The sequence below is a fragment of the Euwallacea similis genome, chromosome 23 (genome assembly GCF_039881205.1).
Source record: "Euwallacea similis isolate ESF13 chromosome 23, ESF131.1, whole genome shotgun sequence".
NCBI lineage: Eukaryota > Metazoa > Arthropoda > Insecta > Coleoptera > Curculionidae > Euwallacea > Euwallacea similis.
In genome coordinates this window covers 782,241-803,094 of record NC_089631.1, presented here as the reverse complement: position 1 = coordinate 803,094, position 20,854 = coordinate 782,241, and the positions used below count along the sequence as shown (strand labels likewise).

General features: G+C 38.1%; 2 protein-coding genes and 1 long non-coding RNA gene across 3 annotated transcripts in view; 1 reads left to right on the top strand and 2 right to left on the bottom strand.

The window, feature by feature from the left end:
* The window catches only part of NetA (Netrin-A), a 78,449-nt gene extending 63,974 nt beyond the window's left edge, over positions 1–14,475 (bottom strand). Inside the window, exon 1 of the mRNA XM_066401807.1 lies at positions 13,157–14,475. Within this exon, the coding sequence (XP_066257904.1) occupies positions 13,157–14,366 (1,210 nt within the window). The 5' untranslated portion in view covers positions 14,367–14,475. The remainder of the gene's footprint in view (positions 1–13,156) is intronic.
* Positions 6,212–6,934, top strand: LOC136416569 (uncharacterized). Its single transcript, XR_010752726.1, has 3 exons — positions 6,212–6,302; positions 6,358–6,460; positions 6,891–6,934. It is a non-coding gene; the product is annotated as an uncharacterized lncRNA (long non-coding RNA).
* A 2,091-nt stretch (positions 14,476–16,566) lies between the features above and the next one.
* On the bottom strand, positions 16,567–20,787 carry Uba2 (Ubiquitin-like activating enzyme 2). The gene is made up of 8 exons (XM_066401537.1): positions 20,512–20,787; positions 19,853–20,007; positions 19,509–19,796; positions 19,241–19,449; positions 17,629–17,934; positions 17,393–17,571; positions 17,154–17,339; positions 16,567–17,103 (listed from the first exon to the last, which is right to left on the bottom strand). The coding sequence occupies exons 1-8, from the start codon at positions 20,653–20,655 to the stop codon at positions 16,741–16,743; spliced, it is 1,830 nt and encodes a 609-aa protein (XP_066257634.1). The 5' UTR covers positions 20,656–20,787; the 3' UTR covers positions 16,567–16,740.
* Positions 20,788–20,854: the final 67 nt, after the last annotated feature.

Here is a 20,854-nt window from a genome sequence, read left to right as displayed (position 1 = left end):
GATTTAAAAAAAATCATTTAAAAAACTTAACTCAAGGCATACGTGGGAAAAACGTAAATTATGAGAAAAAATGTGAAACTTCACCACCCTGTATGTTGAAAATAGTGCGGTTTTAACCATGGGGCTATTAGCATTTTTTTATTCTTTTGTAGAGTCCTATTGCTCCCTGAAATACCTCCATGATGATATGTTACACCTTATATGTTTAGACCCATAAGGAGCGACCGCCATATATGGACAATTTCGACTAGAATTAGTATGAGCGACTATGGAGATTCTTAAAAAGCTCACTGATCTTCTGAGAAGTCTTCGTGGGTCCGTTATGTATGAAAATTCATTCCAAACAATTCGAGCCACTGGTCTATGGGTGCTATGCCCAGAAGGCCTTCTTGCGGTTTTTTCGTAATTCACTGGAAGGAACATCCTCGCTGTTTTTAAATCCCGTTTTACGGATCTCTGTTGCGTCGGTGCTTGGTAAATCTTTCAACTAACATAAGCACATACTTCGCATTTTCTATTCAATTACTTCTTTACACAAAAACGTGTTTTTCAGGCCAAAAACAATAAGGTCTGAATAGCGTTATACAACAATGGCCCATTTGCCGGTTTGTTGCAAAATGGGGCATTCAAATAAACCCATAAAAAACTCACCATTACGTTCTGCTGACATGAATCGTCAAATATGCACATATGTATATAATATACAGGCACAGAAGTATTGGTACACTATTTAAACTGTTGGTATAACAAACGTTATACTTTAGTATAGTGTAGGCATACAAACGTTATAGGTAAGGGATTGTAATTGAAAAATGGCATATGCAACATGTGAGATTGTCCAGATGATCTCCTTTATTGTAATTTAATCACTAAACATAAAATCAGAATTCATATATAATTTAATGTACCCTTGTTACGCCTATGTACATCACCATTTTTTGGGCAATATACGTAGCATAACTTTCACTCCTTTTCTTGATATGAACTAGAGTTTAAGTAGATCAACGCTTTATTAAATCGGTATAACTGCAACATCCCAATAGAAGATCAATCTTACTATATGTATAGTCATCAAGTGTTATGCTTTAAAGATATCTACAGGGTGTCCGGAAATAACGTTAAAATATTTTGGGAGGTGATTCTAGAGATTAAAATAATTAAAAAATAGTTCTTATAAACATACCCCAAAAATTGCTTCTTAAAGGAGCTAAAACCTCTTAAAAGGGGAACTCTGAAGATGATTTTTTCGTAATATTTTCGAAAGGGTTTGCGCTAGAATGAAGAGTGTTATATAGAATGCATTGCTTTACAACATGAGCTGTATGTTTCGAATCATTGTTACATTAGAAATAGAATCCGAGTCCTAATTGGCATTTTCAGGGCTCTACTTTAAATTATTTTTTAGAATATTCAAATAAACAATTTTATTAATTACACTATCAATAAATGCAAGATTTCCAAACCCACTAGAAGCCATACACCCCCACACTAAAACCTTACCACTTCTGTGGTAGCTCTTCTCCAAGCACACACCTGACCTGCAGATTGAAAAATTTTGAATTTTCTTCCATCGAAAAATAATATTTTATCCCAAAAATCATTATTCCGATCACTGTGTTTCTTGGCAAAGTTTAAACGCTTCTTCGAATTTATTGTGCTGTCATAAGGTATATTTCTGGCTGCTCTAGCTTTTTACCCAGCACGATGACCAATCCTGCGTACCATTGTAGAGCTAATATCTTTATTATCTTCTTCTTGTAATGTAGCAGCAATTTCTAAAACACTTGTTCGACGATTGAGTTGTATTTTTTACTACCTTTCTCACTTCCCTAGCAGACAGTATTCTAGATCGCCCAATTCGAGATTTATTTAGGCAGTTATCGTCTTTTTTGAAACCTCTTTATTACACTTCGTATTTGTAAAGTAGCTCTTCTTTACTATATTAGCAATAACCGAATGAAATTTACACTCTCGTTTAAGTTTACAATTATTTTTCGCTCGTAAATCGTCGTTTCTTGGCCCTTGACTTATATGCACTGTAAAATTTTAGTGTTTGTGCATTCTAAATTAAATAAAAATAATGTATTTTGCAAATTTTTCCTTTTCTGTGGAAGATAAATGTCGAAAAGATAATTTTATTATTAGATGTGTCAATACTTTTGTCCCTCATTGTACAGGTAGTCTCAAACTCGATGCCCTTATATCTACTTTATGGAAACGAAAAGTAATATGGAAAATTGAGATTATGGGTCTTCAATGGAATTCGATAACCTCCATTTCGACCCGAAAAATTAATTTCTAAAGTGTCGGAGTAACGAGTTATGACGTAATCAATGATATTTTTCCCAGAAACATACCGAAGTTCTGATTAAATTATATTGATCCTACTTTTCCATACAACTTTTGTTAAATAAATTTTTTTTATGTGTTAACGTTTAAAAGTTATAAGCAAAAACGTCCTAGGAATTATCGGAGATATATTTAATTTTACAACATGAACTAAACAAACAACAATAAATTAGTTTTTATAAAACTAAATAATAAAAAGGAACAAAACAAATATTATATTTAATTTAACATATTTGTAATATGACTTTCCCTTCCTGCAAGTCACATTTGAAGTCATCGCCTAATTTTTGTCTTACTAGCTGTTCGTAATATTTTTAACAGCTCTTATTTTCTTCTTTGTGTATTCCAAAATTCTCGAAAGGATTTTATAAATTTTATTTTTAAGAAATCTCCACAGAAAAAGTCCATAGAAGTTAAATCAGGGGAATTTCCTGGCCACTGCACAGGCTTGTTCATGCCAATTTAGTTTTGTCCGAACGTGTTATTTAGGTATTGCTGCACAATACGAAGTTTAACAAACTATGTAGATATAGGAATAAATCAAGGCTGGTCTGGTATTTTTGCGATAATTCCCAGGACGTTGTTGCGTATAATTTTTAAACGATAACACATAAGAAAAAAAATTCTTTAACAAAAGTTGTGTGAACAAAAAGATCAATATAATTTTGTTAGAATTTGGGTATGTTTCTGGGAAAAATATCATTGATGACGTCATAACTCATTCCTCCGATATTTTAGAACTGAACTTCTTCAGGTCGAAATACAGATCATCCAACCCCATTGAAGATCCACAGTTAAAAATGTTCATATTACTTTCGGTTTCCATAAAATAGATATAGAGACGTCGAGTTTGAGACCCCCTGTGCATAGGCGTAACATAAGGGTGCGTTACATTATACATGAATTCGGATTTAAGGATTAAATTACGATAAAGGAGATCGCTTGGACCATCTCACATATTGCATATGCATGGTAATTCTCAATAGCAATCCTCAAATTCTTCTAATACTAGCAATTTAAATGCCGCACGAATACTTTTGTGCCTGACTGTATTTCTGTTATTACTCCTCAAACGTGTTCCGCGGTATCAATTACGATTTCCAATCATCAAACTAGACCGTACATTTATTATGGCTTATCAAGAAGTAAATGCTTCTATGGGTGCACCTGAACGTTGTTTTGGTTATTACCAGCTCCAGCACTATTGTTAATAAGCGTCGCTATTATGGGAGATTTTTGGATCTCCGTTAATTCATGCACGTCGAAGACTCTCAAAGGTCGTCTACGATGGCTCTTCACTTTTCAACACTCGAGGACCAGACGTACCATCTTTGGTACCATCAGCAAGCCAGTCTAAGAGACAACTTATCGCCTCCCCGACAATTTAAAAAATAAATATTTGTCGAGTTCTTCAATAATGTTTGTGTTGGTATAGCTGAATAAACTACGGTGTAATAACTACACTAATCCATCCGAGGATTAAAATAACAAATACATAATGCAACAGGATATGCGGGACTCATTCGACAATTTTATTGAGGCACTTTGTTTCTTTACGGTCCCTTGTATCGCCGATGCAGATGAAGAGAAACGCCTTTTATAGCTTTGTTCAGTTCTGCTATAGCTACAATGACCTGAGTAATGCATATTACATTGACGACCTAATTATCCTGGTCCAGTCCACACAACAGATGTCTGTTAAATATTGGGCATTATTGCCAGTCTGTAACGATCCAGAATCGCGCTTTAGCCTTAGCATATTAACCTCGTTTTAAATTTATGGTCCCTAATTGAATTTTGAACTCGACAGAGACAATAACTGGCTGAGGTTTCTATGAGTACAACAAACATCCACGAGATATCAATTATGAATTGCATTTGCCAAAAAGTTATAATTTATTTGCGAATACTTATAGCTCGTTAGGCGCCTTCCAGATACATCCAGAGGGTCCACAAGCCAGTGATTTATTTATTTAACTTGGGAAAGTATGCGAACTGCTCGGAATGATTAACTTTTAAATGCGTCCAATAAATCAAGGGAAAACTGTTACACAAATAGTTAATTGTTTATTCAAGTCTTTAGAGATTTACTTTTAACTAGGCGTCTAAGTACCTTCAGATGAATAGTCCGACGAGACATGGGCTATTTCGGGACCGATTTGGCGGTGTTTTGGGCGCCTATGAATGATGGAGCTAATTTAGTTTTCGGTTAAAAATAATCAGCGGGAAAATCTGGCATATTAAACATACGATTTTACAAACTGAACATGAAGAATTATAGCAACAATTAAATGCTGCAAAGGCGCTCAGGTCGCGCGGCTGAAACCCCACGAAGATCCTAAAGATATTAACGGACAGTTGGGCTACCAACTTGGGGCCAGATGCAGACGTGGGTTCTACGGGACTGAACCCTTCCCTGGAAATGGCGTTAAAATGGCATCGGTTTGCGGTTAGCTTCGGCTTCCCAGACTCAAGAATGGGGGTGAATTTTTGGATGTTGATTAACGGTAAGACTGCAAACTTGTAGTGAGTTTTTGGGGTGTTAATCGGCAATAAAGCTACCAACCTGAACCAACTTGGTCAGTAAAAAGAAATTGGGCTGCAAAATGATTTTGGCCTGTTGACGGAGAGACGAGAAGGAAAGTAACCCAGACAATGTCAACCTTCGTGTTAGCAGTAATGCCCCAACTAACGAGAGATGTTTGCGTTTCTTCAGGAAATTCTTAGAAAAAAATCATCAGTATGAGGCCAAGTGGTGTCACTCCTGAACTTAATACGGTTAGATCCTGCCCCCCCCCCCCCCTCGGTCTCCTCGATGGGCCCACCATGGGGAAAAAATAATACAAAACGGGAAAATTGACCACGTTTGTTCCCTTCGTTATTATTTGATAACTCTTCCCGCAAATTTACAAAACAGAATAGCGACCGAATTTCCATTCAAATGCGCCATTAAAGCCTGAGGTTCAATTATTTAAATGCATTTTCGTTCCCCTTTTTTGTGTCACATTATTGTTGAACGCATTATGGAGAATTGCAATCGGTGGCAATGGGAACGGGTACTATACTTCTTGCAACAGAAAGAACAATTAACGGCAAAGCAATACCGACCGGGGGGGGGGGGGGGGGGGGTTCTGGTCGGCGGTTTTTCTTACAACAAAATACAAAGTTGATGGTGACTGCTGAACGTAGAAACGTCGGATTTGCTGAAGAAAAAGTGAAATTGAAATGACGACCCAGGGCGGCCGACTTTCCTGGTTGGCGGTTCCTCTTGGGAGTAGAGGGGCGGCGATTAAAAATTTCGCACAGTGGTCAAACTTGCTAAAGCCGGCCTTGCTGCAAAGAAAAAACCAAAGAAATTGGAGTTATTATGAGTGTGGTCGGAGCTTGAAAGCGCTTCGCGAAGTCACTGAAGATCGCGCCTGAGGAACTGTCTGGTGCCTATGGCGTGGATAGAGAGCAATAAAAGAAAAATTGAGGGACAAAACTTTCCTGGAGAAAAATAAAACTGACAAATAACCAACGACAAAGAAAACCATCAATCTCTCCTAGTATGAGAAATGACAAATTTACGAGCTCCCTATAAAAATGCCCCAATATTCCTTTCGTTTATCTTTCACGTAGTCTAACACTTAATTAGTGTCAGTGATGTTAATAACGTGTTAAAAACTTAATATGTTAAACAGTTAATTAAAGCAATACATCATGTCCTGAAGCTTGCAACTTTTTCCCTGAATAATCTTTAGATTATTTATTGATTCTCAGCGGCTTTTGTCTCACAGGCAGGGCCGGCTTTACCAAGTCTGGCGCCCTAGGCCATTGTCCAACCGCGCCCCCCCATAAAGCCGACACTGCTCATTGGTGCATTATAGTAACACTTTATTTTTAGAGATAAAACCGAAGATTGATGATTGTGGAGAAAACATAGGTAGCTTGATTGCAGGAAACTGATTAAAGTAGGAAAATCTGTTAACATTCATCGACGTTTTTGACAAGAATGTGTGGGAATAGACGAGGATTTGGGCTTCGTGGGACGTCGCAGACTACCATTTTAGACTACGCTGGGAGTAGACCATTAAGTGGGCAGCTTATCTGGTCAGGATGGGTTAATTAGGTAAGTTAGAGATGCTGATTGAAATCTTCATTAAAGAAAACAAGAGTAATTAAGGTGCTCGGTGGGAGAGAGAGAAAGAAACAGTCTTTGTGGAGGATAATCTGGGTACATTATGCATTCCTCAGCACCAAAATCTTATATTTGTTTAGAATCAAATTAGAAAGTATCAGCGGCGATTGCCTCAAAGGGAAATGTCATCTGCCATTGATTGCTTAAGTGCAGCAATAAAGATTTCGCACTTAGAGAATGTACCCAGAACTTCAATAATTTCTATATGCGTTCACTGTCTAGACAAATAATAACCTATTTACGTGCCGTATGGTTATTGTCTCGACTTTATGATCAGTAAATGTTTAATAATTAGAGATGCATATTGTTAATCTTTATGGGCTTCGCAGAAGTGATGATTTTATTGCTTATTTTCTTCTAGTTTATGAAAAATGAGATATTGGATATCAAACAAGAGAATGTTCGCTATAGCATATGGAGCTCGTGGAGCTTAAATTGGCAGGCGTTGAGATCTCATTTAAGGCAGTACCGACTTTAAGGGGGAGGGGGGCGAGGTAGTGCGACAAACTTTCCAGGTAAACGGTTTTTCTTGGGTGACAAGGGGGGGGATTAAAAATTTCGCCCAGGGCGTCAGACTTAGTAAGGCCAGCCCTGGCTCAAAGCGTTCGTCGATGGAATCATCGGCCAATCCAGACAAGGTAATTCTTGACGCAACTTTATATGCTTAATGGAGAACCCTCCAAAAATGCCCCTCTTGGGCATTTCGAGTCACCGATAAATCGTAAAAACTTATAGCATCGGATAAAATGAAATTGACTATAATAATTTTGTTCGAAAAGTGAGAAATAAATCGAAAATTTAAAAATGCATGTATATTAAAATCAGTAGCGACCTAATGGGGGGAGGTTGGGTGACGGCCCAAGGCAGCGGACTTTCTTGGTCGGTGGTTTTCCTTAGGGGTAAGAGGGACAAGGGAATTAAAAATTTCACCCAGGGCGCCATGCTTGTTAAGGCCGGCACTGATTAGAATGCATACAAATGCGTTTTGTTGTTATTTTTTGTTTTTACCCGAATCACTTAAATATCTTTTTTTAATAAAAGACTTGTCAGTTTTGGCAGATGGGGAAGGCGACAAAATTCAATTGACTATAGTAATTTTATCACGCAGAGGTACTTTATTGAGATATTATCTTTCCAATTTTATAATATTTGTTGTGCAAAATGCCATCCGGAATACATTTGTCCATTGACTTAAAAAAATAATGAAGCTTAGGAAAAAGAACGATCACAGAAATTGATACGTGAGCAATTTAATGTATCAAAAGAATTGATATATCCTTTACAATAAAAAGTTCCCGTCTTCGGGGGACTATGTCTAATTTAAAACGAGACGGTATACCTCGAAAAAGCTCTGTGAGACTTGATAGAAAAATAAAAATGTCAATCAAGGCAAACCCTCGGATGGCTACACCTAATATTTGCTGAGAATTAGGTGATATTGGCCTGTCTTCTCGAACTGTCCAGAGATGTCTGATTACATTTTGAATTTAGTGTCCATCGACCAGCGGGAAAATGCTTCTCTCAAAGAAAAACAAGGAGTGCTAGGCTAATGTTTGCAACGCTTAATATTCATTGGTGTATAAAGAATTAGAAAAAAGTGTTGTTTAGTGATGAAAGCAAGTTCAATTTGATCGGTATTGAAGAATCTCAATATATTCATCGACCAATTGGGAAAAGGCTTGAATCTAAATACGTTTTTAGAACCGTGAAGCACGGTGGTGATAATGTCATGGTTTGGGGGGTTTTCACTGGTTGGGTTATGGGTTCTATACATAGAATTATTGGGAAAATGAGTCATTTCATGCACTGGAATATATTAGAAATGCCATTCTCATACATTTTTAAGCATGGGAAAGCACTTCAAAAATTGTAAAATCATTTTAAAAATGTGTGTTCTGAAGTGGCCTGCACAGTCTCCGGATTTGGATTCAATTGAGAATCTTTTGGAAATCCTGAAAAAAAAAAATAAGAGCCAAAAAATACAGAAGGACTTTTCAAAAAAATTTTGAAATCCATTAATTCTACAATAGTTTTTAGATTAATATGCGAATGTTAACATTTGCTGATAGTTAATTTGATTTTGTCCGATACTGTAAATTCGTGTCGCTCGCAGTGTGCTGAATCACTTAAGCAAGCTAATAAAATAAATGTTTGGTCCTATCATAGGTACGTCAATACAACAAGGTTAAACCATATTTACATTAAATAAAGATTTATGGTTTTCCAGAAGCTGAAGTCCGCTGTAAAGCTGCTCTAGACCAAATAAACATACTAGGTATGGGAAGAATAATATTTTTATATTTCAGAAGCTAACGGGACTTAATAGGCATGTTTCCACTGGTATTTTTAGAATGCTTTGGTCTTTAGAGTTTTGTATCGGCTAAGATTTTTCTTACCTCATGTGCTGGACACAAACGCACGTAATAATTTAATAGGAACTTAAAGCATATGACAACTACACGAAAGCGTACAAGACTCCCGTATACGTCTGAAAGGAAGTAATATCACTTAACATAGTTGCCATAATAAATAGTTGCTTAACGGTAGGAGAACTTAGTAAATTTAATTATCACTAAACTAATGTAATTAGAGAAAACCAGAAGTTAACGAGTGGAGCAAATATTGTAAAATAAAATCTCGGCCTTATCTCACGAGGGTAATGAATTATTATTACGGCCGTGTAAACGCGCATTATGGCACATTTCAATCCACACATCAATGGAGATCTGGGTGGAAGTAATGGAAAAAGATCGTCGGGTTTTCAACACAATAAGCTATTTCACGACGTGATGGCCACTGCAGCTTGGCACAGTTTCAAATGCATCTATTTCACTTGACTTTTATCGCAAAAAATCCTATAACCCACAATGTATGGCGTAGAAGTGCATCGTTTAGGTTGTTCTGAAATATTTCAGACGATAAAGCGTGTTGCTTACATGGAAAACAAGATCTTTCGAGTATTTATGCTAATATTATTGATGACCATTAATCAGGATTAGGTGGCATGGGGTACAGATGTATTCAATAGGCAGCTAGGAGTGTTAGTGATAAATTCGCTGTATTAAAATAATTGGAAATCAGATCTTAACGGCTGTCGCTAAACCATTAAAGTTACTAAGACCCCGTTAGTTAATAATTCACTTTGCTAGGAATGAGAAACTACGAGAACAAATTCTAGGACTCCATCAAGCGTTTGGCCTCTTATGACTCCATATTTTGTGAATGAATTTCAAGGCAGGTAGAACCGTCCCGTGGTTCTCTGACATGACAATACCATAATTTATATCCACCCATGCCATATGTGTGCTACTCCACTAATCTTGCAAGCAAAGGTCAGGCTGCTATTAAATAATTGGTAAGCTACCTGTTCCCGGGTCTTTATTTGTGCAGATCGTTTGTCAGTAAGGCAAATGGCCGGTAAAGAGGTCCAAAAAATGACATTTCTGCCTGGGTTAGGTCTTTATTCCCTGGGAAGTTTGGAACGAGATTAATGTCTTTGGGATTTCAATATGAAAGATCCATTGAATATTTAGGCATACGTTCAAGCCCGTTACCAAACCATCGCTCCTACGAAAACACCAAATCTAACAATAAGCAAAATCTAACTCAAACAAAATTACCGCGATAACTCACCCGAAAGACTTTACGGTGGGTTTAAATGCCATATTAATGTCAACAAAGTGTTTTGGGCATGAATAAATTATCTACACTGATTTGATTGTTCCCTTCCGGTAGCTGTTTAGATTTAAATTAGATGCCATCCAAAACTATTATTCTAATCTAGAATGATCGGTCGATGCGGCTTTGTTTTTTCATTCAAATTAATTAACTTTTGAATTTATTAGAGACTCTCTAGGCACTTTATTTCCATAGTTTCCCATTGGTAACAGAACACCTCGTGAGTGGGAAGGACTTGGCTAGAGCACTGACTTTAACCTCATGTTTACTCCTCTCAGTTTTTCCGTTCGTCAATGAGCACTAAATCGGGTAAGTTCGGAGGCCATCTTTAAAAGGTTGTTGAAAATATTTAAAATTTATCATTTTGAGCAGCTGAAACTACTCCGCCCAATAAAAACAATCTAGAGACATTCTGAGAGTGTCAAATTCGGATTTCGACGAGGCCATTTCGGTCTTAGTTAATTCGTGTAAATTCCGGTTTTTGAAAATTGCGGAACCCCTTTGCTTTTTAACGTATCCCTTCATCGAAAATGCTCCTAATAAAATGGAATTATAGATATCTAATAGCGACAAGGCAATTAAGGAGATATGGACACCAATAAGTTTGGTAGACGTAAAATTGACTTCCACACCGGAGTGTCAGTTAATAAATTTCAAGTTATCTTAACTGTTCCTTTCAGTTAAGTCGGAGACGACACTGCGGGAACTTATCTATCTCTAATAATAAAACTGATATAAATTTATGGCTACTTTGGTGCTGCGAGTTATACGCTCCACGGAGATAGCCGGTTTCGCTAAGGAGCATTGCCCACATTAGATGGGTACTTACGTTCCTACAACTAATTTTTAAGAAATTGCCAGATAATACATATTGTACCATTGCAAGACACAATTTCTTAGAGTCAAAGAGAGCCGAGAAGAGATCGGACAAATGTCTAAGACATCAATATTTGTTCTTATGGAATAATGAAGCTCAAACTAGATAATTATGCGGAAGATTGGCCCATTTTAAGTTGTTTGTCTTGCAGATAATATAGCCAAAGTGGTCTTGAGCGAACATTTATTCGTTTCAAAGGCAATCATATCATATCTTTATATCAACAGGGGAAAGTGGGGAATGCCGTCCAATTGAGCAAAATCATATCTTGGAGATATTATGTCTTAAAAGGAATTTGAAAGGATTAAATAAGAGATACGTTGTTTTTGAACAAAATCCTACAAAACGTATTGGACTTGTAATCATTCTGAACAGGACTGGCCTTAGCAAGCTTGGAGCCCTGAGCGAAATGTTTAATATCCCCCTCCCCGCCAGGAAGGGCCCACTTGGGGGAAGGGGGCCCTTCTCCCAAAAAAAGGCTTTCTTGATCTGTCGCCCTTGGCCGGTGCCCAATCTAGCCCCCGATACTAGTTCTGAATTCTGTTCTTTACTCGGAAGGCAACCATAATATCTAGGGAAAACTCGCAGAGTCAGTCCAAATCCGAGCTAACTCTTATTGAGCAACATAGTCCAAAATTCCGAAAGCCGATGGAACAAAATCCCATTTAAAGTGATTTTTAATTTCATCGTTCTCCATAATAAAATGTGACATTTCGGTAATGAGCAGCTTACCCGAAGAATGGGGCTTTCCGCTCCGATCCTGTTACTCGAAGCTCCATGAGCTCCTTACTATTTTAAACTCGGATTGGATATAATGAGCTTTGGATGGGGAATTCGGTTGAAAAGCCATTTCCAGGACGTGATCCCTGTTTTATAAACGAAACGAGTGCACCTAAAGACTTTATATCTAGATGATATATTCATAGGCACGCACCATAAAGATGTCGACTTCGTAGATGTAGCGGAGGTGCAATAATTGTGATAAAAATTTCACTGGGAATTCCTCGATGGAAAGCAGCCAGAGCTTTGACTGGCATGGAGACTTGCCGTGGATTGTTTGCTATCGAGTCGCGCCACTACATCGGAGACCTCTGAAAGAAATTGCAAGTTGGATTGAAACCTCCAATCCTTTATTCGAACGATGTGTGCCGGGGGATATTTGAGATGAGACTTAAAAAGCGGCTGGTTTTTGCGCGAAGAGCAACTGGGTGATAATGGCTTACGAGGTATCCGAAAACCAGAACCCAGGGGCGCAGCAAAGAACGTTCACTTTAGCATCACTTTCAGTACCCAATGCCACCATTTCGATTCCATGGAGAGAGTAAATCCCAGCAGTGGCAGTTTTAATTTTGGATGATCTACCTACATGTCCGAGGTTTACTGGAAAATCTGGGTAGGCGCGAGTAAAACAAGACACACCACTGGACCAGTGATGATCGGACTGACCATAGATTACTTCGTGCGGGGCATCGATTTATTGGCGGTAATAAAACGACAAAAGAATAAACGGTCATTAATAAAAATTCAGCGGTTGACGCACATTAATATTCATGACGTTTTCGAATTAAAGCACTCAAGACGGTGGTGCCCGGTGGTGCTAATTTATTTCAATAAAATAAATGCCCACACCACCGTCTTGTTCTGAAAAAGTTAAACGCCACTTTGCATGCCAAATTTAATCGGTCTTTCTCAGTTTTATCGAGATTTAATGCTGATTGAGACCGGCTTTCAAGCCCTTAAGATGCAGGAAATGAAATAGCGTCCCGAGATTTTTTTACCCAAAGCAACTGCCCGAAAAAACTGGATTTACGTGACAATTTCAATGAATGAAAAAATTGCGAAGACAAACCACAATTTGAACTAACGAGGACATTTCTGAAGACTTTTGCGTCCCGCCTCACGACTGCCAAACTGCGCAATCCAGCCGAACTCCAGAAACGGACACCCTGTATAAGCAGCTTTTCGATTAACTCAGCCCCTACTATCTACAATGCTAATTTTATGAGAGTATAATGTGCCTGTTGCTTATATCTTCTAGTTTAATTCCCCATTGCCTGCAAACTACGACTTACCTTTGCATTCATTGGCGTCCCGTGCAGTGGCCCTTCCCCAGGGCCGATCAAAATGAAAGGGTTTACATCGTTCACAATCCCTTCCGGCAGTGTTATGTTTACATTCACAAGCTAATTGTCCATCCCGACCGGTCACACAACGGCTCGCATGACCATTGCACTTGCAACGACCCCCCACTGCAAAATCCGCCACGGCGTATTGATGGGTCACTTGATGGTACCCGTGTATCCCATTAGAGGTCATGTCCACCCCAACTTTGCTATTTGTGGGAGCGGGCTCGTTGTCCAAAACCTGCATCTCGTTAACCAGCTGCACTGAAGGTTCGCGAGTCAAGTTCTCCTCCTCAAAGCGCTGCTTGTTGTACATGTTTTCATCCACCAGGAGGTCCAAATCATCAGAGATATCCTCCACTGGCATGTGCAGCCTGTTAAAGACCACCTTGATGTCGGTAGCAGTGACCCAGTCCTGAAGAACCGGGGAGTTGTCGAAGTCCAGAGCACTAGGGCGTCCCTCAAGGGTGCTGAAGGCAATTCTAGAGATTTGACCAAACCCAAAAGAGTCACCCCCCGTGTAGCGATGAGCGTCAGTGCACCGAGCCTCCTGCTCATTAGATTTTGTTATAGTAGCCCTGTTGGGCCTTCCGTAAACTCTTCGACACTGACTCGAATAGAACTGAAAAGGCTGCCAAGTCTTCCCGTAATCCATGCTCTTAAAGATAGCTATCGAATCCGGTTTGGGAGTCAAAGGGCAGAATTGTAGGCTCACATATGTGAGCTCATACTTCTTCCCCAAGCTCAAAGTCAGAGTTACATTATCAGGGGGGGCATCTATGGAGGTTACGGGAGGAAGAGGGTCGCTCCTCCAGCAAGTCACGTTATTGGGGTTGTTCAAGTCCGTCAAGTGCACTGAAGGAAATCTATAGCGCGCTTGATGGTCATCACAAAGGTGGCATTGGGGGGTGGCCCCAGGCTCCGGGGATTCGCAATAATGCACAGGGTTGTGCACTCCGCACGTGGAAGAAGCCTTGACAGGGACCCCGAAGGCTGCATTGACGAAGTCCGGAATGCACCTTCGAGGACGCTCTTCGTCGTAACACGGATCCACCGGGGTCTGTTGCCCTTCAAACATTTTCAGGAAATTTTCGCTAATGCACAAACCCTGGCCCACAGCCAGAGCCAAAAGCAGGAGCAACACGTTCGAAGAAACCATGATTTTTTAAGTAAAAAATCTCAATGTCCCATAGTTAGCCGAGTTCAAAAAGAAGACGAAAGCTCGCTCGGGAGCTTTCACGGTAAGCGGTGTCTCGCGTCGCTTCGACAGTGTCCGCCGTGTGACTGGCGAAGCGCTGTCTGATCAGACATATCCTGAGAGCGCCGCCCCTGAAGGGGCGCACACAACATCCAGTTTCTAAGTGCCGTATAAGATGACTTGATAATTGATGATTGAGTCAATTAGGGCGAATTAGCGATGTCGACCGATATTAACGTTAAGAACCTATCGCTCTCGTCTGTACCAGAAGGTAGTGAACAAGAGAAACTTCGCCATTAGACTTCGAGGGAATTTTCGGAAATTGGCCTTCGACTAAACTCTTCCGCTTTGTGGATACCCCTACTCATCTCCGAAATTAGGGAAACCGGGTATTTCCACAATAGGCTGAACTGATGACATCTTTCCGTGGTTACACATGTCTTCGGACATGCGCGTGTGAGTGTACATACTTTGCAGGGCCCGTCTTAACAAGTCTGACGCCTTAATCAAAATTTTTAATTTATCCCCCTCTCCCCCTGCCCTAAGAAAAGCCACCGACCAGGAAGAAAGTCTGTCGTCCTGGGCTGTCGCCCAACCTCGTCCTCCCATAAGACCAGTACTGATTCTTTGTAAACACACATGCCTGATGAAACCATCAAGTTTTCCAAAATTGTTACATATTACTCAGATTAAGTTCTTAAAAAACGCCTAGAACGTCCCGAAAATGCCCATCATTATGCAAAAGGTCGTTAAGCCTATTAACCCCATACAGATTCGACGCCAGCAAAAAAGGTGGTAACAACATAAACCAAAATCCGTGTAATTAATCTTTCCGAGCTAAATCTATCCAATGCATTGTCGGTGAAACGTGACTATGAAATACTTACAACAGATTAGAACAGGACTCACAAAGAAAATAAACCGGGTACGTGTAACGGAGATACGGTTTTTGTATGCCGTTCGCTCCTCATGGAAGTGCTAATGAAGTTCCAGAGGTCGATATAAGAGAGCCAAGAAGTTTTACAATTTATCCGGATTCGGGGCAAAAATGCACGATTTTATGTTCAATTTCTTTTAAAACATTGTGAAAAAACGAATTTTGGTTTATTTACAATAGTTCAAGGATGTAGGCCTGTCTACTGCCCTAGGCAAAATTTTTAACCACCGCCTCCCCATTCCCATGAAAAACTCCCGACCGATCAAAAAGTCCTCTGCCCTAGGCCGTCACCCAACGTCGTCCCCCCATAAGGCCGCACTAGATGTAGGTAATAAGCTATATTCTTCCTAACAATGAGGGTCAAGGATACTTATATTTGATGCTATCCACGCCAACTCTCGGTTGAAAAAGGATGAATTATGTTTATTTATCTAATATTTCCCCAAGTTTTCTCAAAAGATTTGTAGTCTGATTGAACCCAATGTGGCACAAATTTAAATACCTGCCGAGAGTGTATTGTGTTTAGTTCTTTTCAATCCACCACACAATTTCCTCGTTTTCCCCAGTAGCACAAAATGATGGATTTTACTTACAGATACAACACATTCTTAGTTTAAATCAACCATTAGGATTTAGGCCGGCATTTTTATCATAATTAGAAAATCTCCTACGAATTCGCACTTGTAAAAAATGCTCTTCTAAATTATGCCACTCCTGCTCAAATTTAATGCGAATAGAGGCTCTAACTAAATAGCAATGTTTAGATACTGGCAATACGCTGTACTGCCTGTGGCGGAACATGGGAATTAGAAGGTAAATAGAGACCCTACTCCGATGCGATTGTGTAATGAATGGGCTGTAGTTACTCTGCCTGAAACCAGAATTATAATATAAATATAATGTTGCAATTGATGTATCGTCGACAATATTTCCTGACAAGAGGTGAATTAAACCATAAAGGTTTTTTACGTGGTTCGAAGATCTATTGCATGCAACTATATAAAAGGAACTATGTGTAAGATCACTGATGACTTGATGACTCGCTTGAGTGATGATTTTCCGACTATGATACCGCGCTATTTGTCAGAAATGTATTTTGACAAAAAAGTCAACTGCTAAATTAGACAGGCTATCAATTTGCTTAAATTTCCATGAAATTTTACTCTCCTATTTTTACACCTACATTTTTAAAGCCGTTTTAACTGAAATAAAACATTCATAATACCCATTTAGGAACAGAAATCTTTATTTTTCAATGCAAAATTAATACATATACTGATTAATCTTTGTTTTAATCTATCTGTGGATAGAAAATACCGTTTTCCTGCGAACGTGCGGTAAAATATCGTTTTCCGCATATATTAGGATAACTATTACAGTAATATGCCCTGACAAAGATTACATGGGCGTAGGGATTACAACTTCCACAATATCATCATCACTATCTTGATTCAACTTTCTCTTTTTACTAGAGGATCCTTCCTGTGGGTCATCATTCATTTCATCCACCACCATCAGATCATCTTCATCACTTTCCAGCTCCTTGTTGCTATCAGAAGCACCGTTTTCCTTGCCATTTTTCGCCTCTTTCGCTTTCAATTCTTCTGGGTTAGCAACAACCTTAAACAGGGGATCTTCTTTGGTTTCCGCCTCGTAATTGTTGACTGCAACTGTTAGTTCGTAGTTTTGAAGGAAGTCGTCACACTTTAGAATGCTGCCATCAACTATGCCGAGTTGAGAGAGAAATTTATCGTTGTTTGCCTGTAAGAAACAATTAATACTCCGTTGATTTATGAGAGAGTCAAACTTGCTTCAGTTTCTCCTTCCTCAGATGAGATCACCACCACTCCTTTGCCGTCTAAAACCACGTCTGGAGCCACCATGTTAAGGTGCTTTTTGAGAACTTCAGACTCAAATTCTTTTACAGTCATGTTTTTAACGCTCACAAAGACGTTAACAAACGGCATGGGACTGCATACATAACAATTGGGATTAGCCTTAAAACATTAAAACTAATTTCTTCACAAATTCCTTTACTGCCGTAAGTTACCTTTGATAATTGTTTATCAGCCGCTAAAACAAACTTGGAATGGACAGATTTCTGTCTTAAATATATCGAGGGACACTGCTCAAACTCGTCAATTAAAACCCTGAACGCGTACAGCACTACGAGACCCGCAATTATGGCGTTTGCAGTGGCGATTGCTGGAATTATGTTGCCGGCGATAGCTGAAAATCATGTTAAAAGCCATAACACTAGGGAGATATAAATGTTTTACCACATACATTTTACTTGGAATTTGGAATTTTGAGGGATTAAAAAAATGTATGCCCGAATATTGGCGCAGGCCGTAACAAAGTCCATGGCAGGCTTGTCATCTTTGTCCCAAACTAGGAAGTCTTTGTTGGCTAGTTCTTTTTTCAGCACACACACGCTATCAGCGAATACCTCTGCACATTTTGCTATTGACCAAACCTCCATATCTCTTGATCTTACAGTATCTGTTTCCTCGTTTTTCTTATCTCCAACTAGTGTTTCGGCTTCTTTCCATGAGAGCGGTTTAGGAGGAGTTCGTTTTTTCCATAAGTTTTCTAGGAAAACATGGATTTTTTTAACCAAAAGTTTCTTAAGAAAAATACAATTTTTATTGCTAGCTTCTAAAACTTGGAAAGGAACCGCCTTTTAGAAAACATCTAATACATACATGGTGTCTCATAAAAAACGGACGAAGCTATAAATCATTTATTTATGAATGGATTTTGATGAACGACAAACTCAGTAAAATGATATTGTTCAGAGAACTAAATAATGTCAAAGTTGATTTTTTCATCGCCAGTTCTTCTGCTTCAGGTGTCAACTTCAGAATTTTAAGTAGAACCTTGTATTTTTCACATTTTTTGATAGAAAATGTTTTTCTCAATTTGATGATGCATGACAAGTTAATGTTAAAACAATTTTTAACTGAAAAAAAAAGAAAAATGAAAAATTTTATTTCTTTGAGTACTAATACTTTGACTTGTATATTACAAATAGCTTTTTAAAAGATTCATAACACAGTAAGTTATTTTCTAAACGTTTAAATTTATTATGATTAGGTACTTCTTTATTAGGAAAAAGAGCAAAATAAAGACGTACTGCTTCATCGGAGTTCTTATTGCTTTAGAAATATGCTTCAAGTATATCTGTAAATTTACTATTCATTTTTAAATAATTTCAACTGAAACTAACACTTGATAATTGTCGTCAATAATAATACTAATAATTATTTCTATTGCACTAAAGAATTAATTTACAATTATTAAACCTGTAGCATAATTGCTCACAGAAAATTATGACAAAAAATGATGGGGTTTCAATGGTTAAGAGTAGTTTATCCTATCCCTTCTTGCTGGGCCTGATTGGGAGCTCTACTTGTCCATTGCACCAAGTATATTTGCACAACACAGATGGACCCATGACAATACAAATAACTATATGTATAACTGACATCATACAAATTTTTCAATTTTTTTCAGTTTAAAAAAATATTTAACAAACGTGAAATTCTATGTAAATTCTGAAATTGACATCTGAAGCAAAAATTGGGTTAAAAAAAATTAACTTTGAATTTATTTAGTAGTCTAGACAATATCATTTTATTTGCTATTTAATTCATCACAATTTGTGCAAAAATAATTAAGTTATAGCTTTGCTCGTTTTTTATGAAACAACTAGTATAAGCTTGAAAGTTGTCAAAATTGATGTAGTAATTTGTATATATAGTTTAAATGCTTAGTTTACAGCACTCACTTTTACACCACATGATCCTATTCATTTCCCTCTTGCTATTAATATATAAAACTTATTTATCTTGCTTATAATTTTCTTCACAATAAATTAAAATTTAATAACACTTACCCATACTCAGTAAATATTTAATATCATCCAAGAAAAATTTATCAAACAGCTTCTCTGGATCATAGTCAATTTCCTGTGTCCACTGCCTGGTTGAAACCCTCTTTACATTTCCACTCTCAGTCAAACTATTTCCTCCATCAACTTTAGCCTCTGGGTCTTCAGTATCTGGAGATACATCCTGGTCTGGATCATCTTCACCAAATAACTGACTAAAATATTTATTCAAAATTACCAATGCTAAACTACATGTTAGTGGCAAACATCATACTTGAACAAGTGTTTAGACCAAACTATACAATGCACTGGCTCAGATGGGGTGTTTCTGATAGTGCATCCTGGGAAAGTCCTTTGTGGGGGTTTGGGTTGGCACTCATAGCATTGAGTAACACCTTTTTTAATCAATTCAACTTGCCCTGAGTATCCAGAAGTACCAGACTCTATTAAAGGTACATCTGCTGCTAAGCACATTCTGTTTACATGGTTTCTTGCAGTTCTATTGTCAAGTGCATTTAAGACTAAATTGAACCTTTTGAAAAAAGTAACTCCATATCCAGAACTAAAAATTATGACTAATTATGTTAGTTAATTCTATGACAAACCTTTAATTTTTACCTCAATACACTATCATGATATGCCTTAATTTTAACATCAGGGTTGTTGGCCAAAATACTCTCTCTTGCCACAACAGCTTTGGGTTTGCCAACATGTTCTTTTCTGAAGAGAAATTGGCGGTTTAAATTGCTCACATCTATTGTGTCCAAATCAATCTAGAAGAATTATTTTGTAGGACAAATGTCCTTAGGAATTATTATTCTGTGAAATATTTTGTTTTTGGCCAGAGGCTCACTGAGAAAAAATATCTAAGGGTGGGATTTGCTTTTGGGACTCAAATGGAGATACACCAAAAAATGTTATAGTGCAAAAAGACATAAAAAGATGCTTCTTGGGTTTGCCACATTTGACATCATGCAAACACACACATTACATGGCCACTTCTGTATATGAATTTTTATCATAAATAGGGCAATTTGAAAGCATGTTTGTTGATTAAGTTAAGGCAAAGTATTTTGTTTTCCTTTTATTAAGGAATTTTATTGTTATAATTATTATTTTGAGGCATCTCCAAGATGTATTAAGGACCTTTGGCATACAAAAGTTCAATGAGAGTCTACCCTTCACTACCAAATCTATGTTGTCATGGTCCGGAAGTTTTATTAATTCTGAGGTATATTTTATAAACTGCAATACACAACTGGCCATAAAATACTCACGATTTCGATATCTTGGAACCCCGAAAGGGCCAAATTCTTCAGAACCTCACATCCAATTCCACCAGCACCAACAACAAGAATTTTTGATTTTGGTATCAACTCACGAGCCCTGGGATCAATCGAATGAGGAACCGACTGAGCCATATTCGCGATATTGTGGTATTACTTTTATCTGAACTAAATTTTTTAAGAAAAATTTTATTTTGATTACAAACTGTTCAAAAATTCGGGAAAAGAACCCCACATGTACACAACTAAACGGAAAAACATTGACATTTATGACAGCTCAAGACGTCATTATAAAAAGGGGTCGAACATAATGTGCACCCGATCCCGAGCTTGC